This window comes from Simochromis diagramma, unplaced genomic scaffold (genome assembly GCF_900408965.1).
Source record: "Simochromis diagramma unplaced genomic scaffold, fSimDia1.1 OVJJ01000304.1, whole genome shotgun sequence".
Lineage (NCBI taxonomy): Eukaryota > Metazoa > Chordata > Actinopteri > Cichliformes > Cichlidae > Simochromis > Simochromis diagramma.
The window spans coordinates 9,989,122-9,998,354 of NW_024387030.1; the positions used below are offsets into that span (position 1 = coordinate 9,989,122).

A 9,233-nucleotide genomic window follows, 5' to 3' on the forward strand; every position below is an offset into this window, starting at 1 on the left:
TTCTAAAGAAGTACACACAAGGAAAACTAACTTTGGCTCCTCCCTTCTTCACAACAAATAGGCATTTTTGAGTTGGCACCAAAACGTAATAACTTTGATTTTGCTCATACACAATAAAATATGTGACATATCATTTCATGTATCATATCAGCATATCTCAGTCAAATGTTTACATACAGAAGATTAAATAACAGAAGCTGTTACGTCCCCACGTGAAAGCTAGGCGATGAGGGTGGGGGACAGTAACAGTTGGATCCGGGTGAAATGAAAAGAACGCCAGGCAGAGGTATGTCACACAAAACAAATCTTTATTATAATCAAATACCTCAATAACCATATAAATGGTAACGAAAAAAAGAGACAGCACCGCTGCTTTAATGATAAATCAGACAGGTCAACCCAAAGAGATAGTGACCACTTCAGCAACGAAAACAACTATAAGGCAGGCCAAACAAACTAATGGAGGCCGCCGTCCTTAAGGGAACCACTACTCAAAAAGAGCCACGCACAGCGGAGCTGGTCACGCACAGCAGAGCTGGTCACGCACAGCAGAGCTGGTCACGCACAGCAGAGCTGGTCACGCACAGCGGAGCTGGTCACGCACAGCAGGCCGTTTCCATACCTAAACCAGTATCAGAGGCCAACCAGCAGCAGCCTCTCCCACACAACCACCACACTGCTCTTCTCCAGCTTATCACCTCTGAGGGTAATTGGTGGTAACGAGGGCAGATGAGCAGCAGGTGTGTCCTAAAGGAGAAGGCAGGGGCAGAGAGAGACAAGGGGAGGGGCAAGAAAGAAGGAGGAGGAGAGGGAGAAGACAACACCACGCCCACACACTCCCACACACTCCCACAGCCTCACAGGATGTAACAGAAGCAGTTCCCTCTCGTATTACATGACATCGAGAGGCTATTACGACAGGCCAATTTACTGCTAATTCTATGAATCGCCAAAAAGTTAGTAAAATGTTGCAGCAAAGTAGACGTTTCTCTTCATGTTATTCTCAGGTGCATGAAATTGTGTAGGCGAATGTTCCGTATCATACAGGTCTTTCCTAAGACCAAAATTTGCTTCCTTAGAACTGTTTGTGGTACAGTTGCTGATTTAATCAAAGACATTCATTGCCTGCTCAAGATTGCAAATATGTTGCAAACCTCTTGCAAACTGCAGCAGGCTATTTGGTCATCGCTTGTTCAGAAGAGACCATTAAACAGGTTCAAACGTGTCTTAGCTGTCACAGTCAGGTCAGCACTGAAATATATAAACAGATCTGTGTAAGACAGACACATGTTTCTACAAACCCTGAAGGACATGAAAGAAAAATATATGGCACAACAATATTTGCACCAACATTCGGTAGCAGGTTGTTTAAAGCAGGTTATAGTCTAAGAACTGCATGTCACTTAAACCACTGGTTCAGCTGGAGCTGAACAACAACAAATTCTCTCCCTGATAACAGGACTGTGTTTATCTCCCATCTCCAACACCTGCTCCAGCTCAGCGCCCTCCGATGGCAGCAGATGCGGATAGCTGTGTCTTCATAGGCCTACTTCCCCTTACCCACCCCTGTTGCTTGTCATGTGCTTCATGGTGTTGTAATGTGATAATTTCTGTGCTCTCCTCAGAGTCCAGCAGGAGTAGAGGTCTCTTTTTTTTTTCCCTCCTCCACTTGCCCATTGTACTGTACTTTCTGTGTTTTTCCATAATACTACCGGTATTTCACCGGAGGGTAACCTTTGTGTGACAAATAAAGGTTTTCTGAACATACTAAGAACTAAAACTAAACTGAAACAACAAAATCCACTCTGGATACTAACAGAAACTAAACTGAATTAAAAACAAAAAGTCAAAATGAAATAAAAATAAAAAATAATTAGAAAATACAAAATTAAACAGTGGTGAGCTATGATAGTTTGAATTACCAAAAAAAAAGTTAGTGCTGGTTCTAGCAGAAAAGTGTCAGATTGTTGTGTATCAGCTGATTGCTCATGCATCAGAGCTGGACCACAAAGCAATGGAAGAAGGTGGCCTGGTCTGAGGAGCCCATGTGGATGTTACTTTGACATGCACCACCTGTTGCAGACCATGTACACCTTTCACAGAAGACAGTTTTATTTATTACTTTTATTTATCTTACCTACCTTCAATGGCAGGACAACAAAAAGTTATTCTCAAAGGCTTTTCCCTCCATTGTACACTACCTTTGTCATCTGCATCAAAACTCTGCTCATCTGTCATAGGACACTGTATTGATGGTAATGTGTTTTGTTTCCCACAGACAAAGATGACACAATCAGTTACTATGACAACAATGAGTAGTGAAAACCAAGTAACTGTTGCACTCCTTCTGTAGGTTTATGCTTATGCATATGATGCAGAAAGGATGGCACAGCGACACAGGGCCTGCACCTACTCTGGTTCCCGTTTTATTTTAGGGTGATTAAAATCATCGGTAGCACATTTTGCTGCATTTTTAGAAAATTAAATTCAACTTAAATCTGTGAATAGTGGCAGTGACTTTTCATACACAGACTAACATTTATAACTCCCCAATTTTATGTCTCATATTAGCATGTGCCAGTCTGTCTCCTTTTCAGGACTAGTTTTCCTAGGTAAGCAGCTAATTTCTTTACTTGGTAACATCATTTTTCGTGGTGGTGTTTTGAAAACAATTCTATGAATCGCCAAAAAGTTAGTAAAATGTTGCAGCAAAGTAGACGTTTCTCTTCATGTTATTCTCAGGTGCATGAAATTGTGTAGGCGAATTTTCCGTGTCTTGGACCTTTCAGGTTTTTCCTATGAAGACTGAAGCGACACCTCCTCCGTCTAGACCTGAGAGAGCACTCCCACTCACACAGTCAAACACATAACTGTCCTTTCTGTCAGAGAAGTCGTGCTGCTGCTGAACTGAAGCTGTGAATTCATTCAAAGTGTTATTACACACAGAAGACGATTAAACAACAGAAGGAGCAGTCGGGTAAGCAGTAACTCTGTCATTTGTTTTTTTATATGTCAAATAGAGGTTATTAAGAGATGCAGATAAAACTAAGTCTAATGTAAAGTGTGAAGCTGTATGTAGTGGCTGCAGTGTCTTCCACTCACTAATAATAATTAGAATAATTACTTAGTGTCAGGACTGATATTAGACGAGGACATCTCCCCCCTCCCCCTTCAAAAATATTTTTAAAATAAATAAATAAAATCAACAAAACCTTTATTTCAAATAAAATTACCAAAGCAAGTAACAAAACATGTTACTCAGTAGGTTAGTAGAGTGAAATGTTGGCAATTTATGGTTTAAGCGCTTCCTTTATCAATTTCTTAGTATGATATTTGTATAAAATGAATATTTTGGGGAAGGTAATGTCTTTCTCATAATGTTAAACTGAATTTGAACTCCAAATTATTATTATTAATACTTAAAAAAACAACTCTCAAATGACATCCTGTACTTGTGTACAACTTAGCTTAGAGAATAGCATAACAGGATTATTACATTTTGACTAACTTGTAATAAAGCGATTAGATTTGATATTATCAGTAGTTGAAATCAAAATTGTAAAATTGCTAACTTGGTTTCTTAGAACTGTTTGTGGTGTAGCTGCTGATCTAATTAAAACCATTCATTGCGTGCTCAAAACTGGAAACATGTTGCAAACCTCTTGCAAACTGCAGCAGGCTGTTTGGTCATTGCTCGTTCAAAAAAGTCCATTTGCACCAACATTCGGTAGCAGGTTGTCTATAGCAGGTTATAGTCTAAGAACCACATGCTGGTTAAACCACTTGCATACTTTTGTAGTTCAATCTTTTTGATGAATTTAGGTCATGTGCTAAAGATCACCATCAGTACTTAACCAACTTTAGTTTCAATAACGTCTCTTACGTAAGCATTTTGTCTTCAGTGGCAACCTTTACAGTCACAAAGCCCAGCCCAGTCAGTCTCTTTTGCTCTGTAACTGACTGTGACTTCTTTTTAATACCCTTATGTTGTATAGTGCTACATTAAGATGCAGACTCATGTGTCCTCTTATCAGAAGCATTTTACTCTGAGAATTAGATTAGAGAATAGGTAATAGGAAGGCATATATGCCTTTTATACAGAATATTGAAATGTTTGTTTGAAGACAGTTTCTGTTAACACAATAGAACTACAGTTCTGCGAAACACAGTTGCAAATTGTGATTTATAATCACTTTATTGTATTGCTTGCTTTTACTAAGACCTTTGTAACACCCCTTTCAATCCTTGGAATAGAGATTTGAATGTTTACCTGTGTGCTGGGCCAATAGCTAAGGTTCGACTGCTAGAGCAAAGTGGATGACTAATGAAACGCTCAGAGAACTTGGTTTGATAAACTTGTATTCACAAATGAATAATCACATATATATACAATGAAAAAATAGCATTGTAGAGCGGAAGTTGTATTTACCTCTCCAGCACTTATTGAGCACTTTTAAGGGCATTTCTTATCACTGCTATGCAGATGATATTCAGATATATCTCCTTTAAGGCTCAAGATGTTTCCAAGCTACAGATTTTGCATAGATGCATAGACTCCATTAGAGGTTGATTGGCTCTAAACTTTCTTCTACTAAATGAGTTGAAGACTGAACTCCTCGTTTGTTTGGGTTATGGAAAACTTGGGTCCACTTGCTGCTTTTACCAAAACTTCTATCAGGAACCTTGGTGTAACTTTTGACTCAGCTCTGACTTTGGTCATGTTAAATATCTGGTCCGCTCCTGTTTTTATCACTTGAGAAACATTGCTAAGCTGAGTCCCACTGTATCGCGCTCCGAATTAGAAATTGTCATTCATGCATTTGTTTCATCTTTCATTCATTGTTTATTGTTATTCTTTGTTTACTAGTTTATATAATGCCTCTTTGGAGCATCTGCAAGTTGTTCAGAATGCTGCTGCAAAGCTTCTGACCAAGTCCTCCAAGTACTCCCATGTCACAGCCCTGCTGCACTGAGGGTGTGTTTTTGGACAGCTCTTTTAAATTCGGCAAACAAGTGTCTTCTGTTGTCAAATCTTGCTTCTATTGCGTCTTATTTGCAAGGCCAGACACTATGACCCGCACAGGGACCTGGAAAAGCTTCTCCACGCCTTCATGACATCTAGGTTGGATTACTGCAATTCCCTTTATTTTGGTCTTAACTCTACTTTTCTCCATAGACTGCAAATTGTTCAGAATGTGGCGGCTCATTTCCTTACTGATACCGGGCGGCGTGTCTCTATTACCCCTGTCCTTGCCGACCTGCATTGGCTTCCCGTTAAGTACTGTATTCAATTCAAAATCCTGCTGCTCACCTTTAGAACTATTAACAATTAAGAGCCAAGTTACCTCATTGAACTACTTAGATTATACACCCCTGCTAGAGTACTAAGATCATCTTCCCAGTCACTTTTGGTACCGCCGAGATCCCGGCTGAAGACTAGAGGTGACCGCGTGTTTGCCTTGGCTGCACCCGTGAGTCTGATCCATTCAATCCTTCAAATCGCAGTTAAAAACCTGTTTATTTAGCCTCACCTTTTCTACCAGTTAATGCTTGTTTGTTAAGTTAGTTTAATGCTTGTTGCAATTATCGTTCTATTCTTAACTATTTTAAAATTTTTCTTGACTCCTTTATCTTTTACACATATTGTTCTATTATGCTTTTATATGTATTTCTTTTGTTTCTGTGTTTTTAATGCCATTAACCTGCTAGCATGTTTGGTACTTTGCCATGGCTTTCATCTTTCTCTATTACTTACTTCTGACACTTTTGTATGTTAGGCACTATTATACCACTGGTTTTTACAAGGACAAGCACCAACATATATCAGTGAATTTTTACATCCATACATTCCCAGCAGGTCCCTGAGGTCATCTGATCAAGGGCTTGCTAGTTGTCCAACACACGAGGCTGAAAACAAAAGGTGACAGAGCTTTGTAACTGTGGCCCCTAGACTGTAGAACTCTCTCCCTTTGAGCCTGAGATCTGTGGACTCAGTGGTCACTTTTAAAAAACAGCTAAAAACTGATCTTTTTAAACTTGCTTTTGGTTGATTTTTATCTTTGTTTCAGCTTCTGTGAAGCACTTTGTGATTTTTATCTTAAAATGTGCTATATAAATAAAATTTAACTTTACTTTTACTTACATGAAAGAAAAATGGGGCTCAATCATGAAAAATAATAAACAAAACACGCCCTGTGAGAATTTGACTCAGTCTCTCTCGTGTCAGCCCACACCCTTAAGTGTGAGTCCAATAAGGGTTCTCTTTGCAGGATGTGCAAAGGAGCAATGAGGTGCAATTCTGTTCTACCACTTAAGTAGAATTTGAACAGTTCAAGGCTCGTCCAAAGAATTTAACTTTCTTCTCAGAACAATCATATTAAGGACTCCTGGTCGGAGCGCTCGCCATCTTTGGACTGGATCATCAATGAACCCTGACAACACCCTGACCTGTATAATACAGTCAGAGTAACATTCAAAAATATACATTTAGTCATTCATACATGTATTCTTTCCCTTTCTTTCTTTTCCCTCCATTGTACACTACCTTTGTCATCTGCATCAAAACGGAGTAAAACTCTGTCATAGGACATTGTACTGATCATAATATATTTTGTCTCCCACAGACAAAGATGACTCAATCAGTTACTATGACAACGATGAGTAGTGTGGAGTCCACAACCATTAATTCCACTGAGAGTCCGTTCCTGGACTCTCAGTTTCGTTATGTGTTCATCCCGGTTTTCTACATCATCTTCTTCATCCTGGGCTTCATCTCTAACCTCTACGTGCTGTTTGTCCTGCGCTGCATCCATCAAGCCAAGGCCATGGGAGAAATTCACATCTATATGACCAACTTGACCATCGCTGATCTTCTGTTTGTGTGTGCTCTTCCCTTTTGGATTGACTATTATATCCGTGAGGGAGACTGGGTTTATGGAGACGTCATGTGCCGGGTGACAGGCACCTTTTTTTTCATCAACACCTACGGCACCATCCTCTTCCTTTCAGCCATCAGCATCAACAGATACTGGGCGGTTACTCGGCCTCTAGACGCAGCCTTGTCAAACCGCAGAATTCGTGGAATCATTGTTTGTATTTGTATCTGGGTGTTTGTTCTGACGATTTCTGTTCCTTTTCTGGTGAGTCCAGGGATCAACGTGCACCGTAAAAACAACACTGACATACGTCGCTGTTTTGAGGGATACCAGGGTGGAACTAATGACAAGAAGAAAAAAGTGGCTGTCACTCATTTTCTAATAATTGGATTGTTTTTTGTTGTCTTTTTACTCATTGTGATATGCAATGTCCTTATTGCTCAAAGTTTAATTTCTAAAAATTCTCCTCAGTCAGAAAGTCAGTCTTCAGGAACACAGTCTAAAAAGCTCACTGTGACATCCATATTTAAACAGCCCACAGGGGTGAAACGGAGGGCTCTCCAGATGTTGATGGCAGTGGTGGGAGTGTTTGTTCTGTGTTTTCTGCCACACCACATAGTTCAAGGCCCCTGGGCTCTGGCAGTGCTGGAGATCGAAGACGGCTTCGGCCACGTGAAATACAGCGAGACCACTCGTCAGTTGCTGAACGACGCTCATCAGATCACCCTGGTTCTTATGGGCATCAACTGCACTTTGGATCCTGTAGTTTATTATTTTGCCACAGGGAAGTTTAGAGGACAAATCAAGGCCCACATTACAAAATTAATCCCATGCACCCAAACTCGGAGCTACCACTTAAACCAGCCTGCATCACCTGTTTGGACTCTGGGAGGAAATCAGAGGCCTCATAGGAAACCCACAAAGGCTGGGGGGCAGGATGAAACTTATTACACTGAAAGGAGCTCTGTGGTTATTTTATAAAGTATTTTCAAAAATCTAACTTATCCAGCATTTTGAACCAAACCACATCTCAGATAAGATTCTCTCTATTTTATGACTTAGATGAATCTCAGTGACTAACTGTGGAATAATTCTGAATCCTCAATTACATTATTAAAGAGGACATGAAACACTACACATTTGAAGGTTAATTAGCTCAGTGGAGCCCTGTTGTAAAAAACAAACAAACAAACTGTAATTGAGGTAATATGGATTTAGGAAATAATTGTTTTAGGTTAAAGTTTTTAGAGCAAGTCTATGGTTTGGTTGGTTTCTGCTGATAGACTTACATTAGGTTATGTTAGTTAACTAGTGACAGAACCAACAACTCAGAGGAAAACAAAGAGACTAAAATTAAAAAGCAGTCTAAGGGAATCACATTTGTACTGCCCCTGGCTGCAGCAGTGAGTTTGATGATAATAAACCAAGGAGGTACTGTCTACTTTCACTCTGTCAATTTAGCAGTAAGTCATCTTTTTCTTCAAAATATAAGGAAATGAGGGGTAGCTCAAGACTTCCACAGTGTTGTACCTTTGGCCTATACCTCTAATTGACCTGTATCTATAACTGGTTTTAATATAAATACAAGAGATTTGTGATTTATGACACATCACCTTGTGGAAGTTAATCTCTGTTTTTGTTATCTTGTGACATTATTACAACATTCTCATAGACATGATGGATAGTTTAATGGAAGTTGATTCATGGAAGATAAATTGTTAAACAATATGCAAAACCCAATTTTTATGTACTGAAAACTCTTTATCTGTCATTCTTCTTTACCATTTTCCCCCTCTCACCTACCTCACATGTTTTTATTCTTATTTCCTCATCAGTGAGGATCTCATTGTTATGGGAACCCACTGGTCAAACCTTTTTTTTAAATGAAAGGACATCTTTTTTCTCACCTTTCCACATTTGCAGGGTTCCCTCTGAAATGTATATGCGTTTTTATAAATAAAAACATGAAATCAAATTTGATCAGAGGATCTCTTTCTTTATTAATTCCTTGCATTCTGATTGAATGCCTACAATGATAGCACATGATGATAACTGAGGGCCAGTTAAGTAAGTATAGCAATTTTAAATATGATGATGTCAACTGTGGTGGCAGTAGCAATACAAAGATACTCTTCTAAAAATCAGGTGCAGGAGTGTTACAGATGTGCCACTCTGCCACACATGCCTATGTAGATCTTTGATGTGTTTTATTAGGAGCAATGAAAGGGTTAACCCAATAATGTTACATCAGAGGACACCAAAATCCTTTTAGCTTATATCTCAGAAGTGTATAACATAACAGCTAGCCTTACCAGCATGAACCAACCACATAGTGAACAGATTAATAAACATTGCACT

At 39.3% G+C, this 9,233-nt stretch overlaps 1 protein-coding gene across 1 annotated transcript; it reads left to right on the forward strand.

The window, feature by feature from the left end:
* Nucleotides 1-2,703: 2,703 nt before the first annotated feature.
* On the forward strand, nt 2,704-8,925 carry LOC120740503 (platelet-activating factor receptor-like). The gene is made up of 2 exons (XM_040042910.1): nt 2,704-2,977; nt 6,624-8,925. Exon 2 carries the CDS (start codon nt 6,630-6,632, stop codon nt 7,854-7,856), a length of 1,227 nt encoding a protein of 408 aa, XP_039898844.1. The 5' UTR covers nt 2,704-2,977; nt 6,624-6,629; the 3' UTR covers nt 7,857-8,925.
* The last annotated feature ends 308 nt before the right edge of the window (nt 8,926-9,233 follow it).

Excerpts from the sequence above, each read along its gene's own strand:
- LOC120740503 (XM_040042910.1), top strand. The coding sequence starts at position 6,630 with ATGACTCAATCAGTTACTATGACAACGATGAGTAGTGTGGAGTCCACA.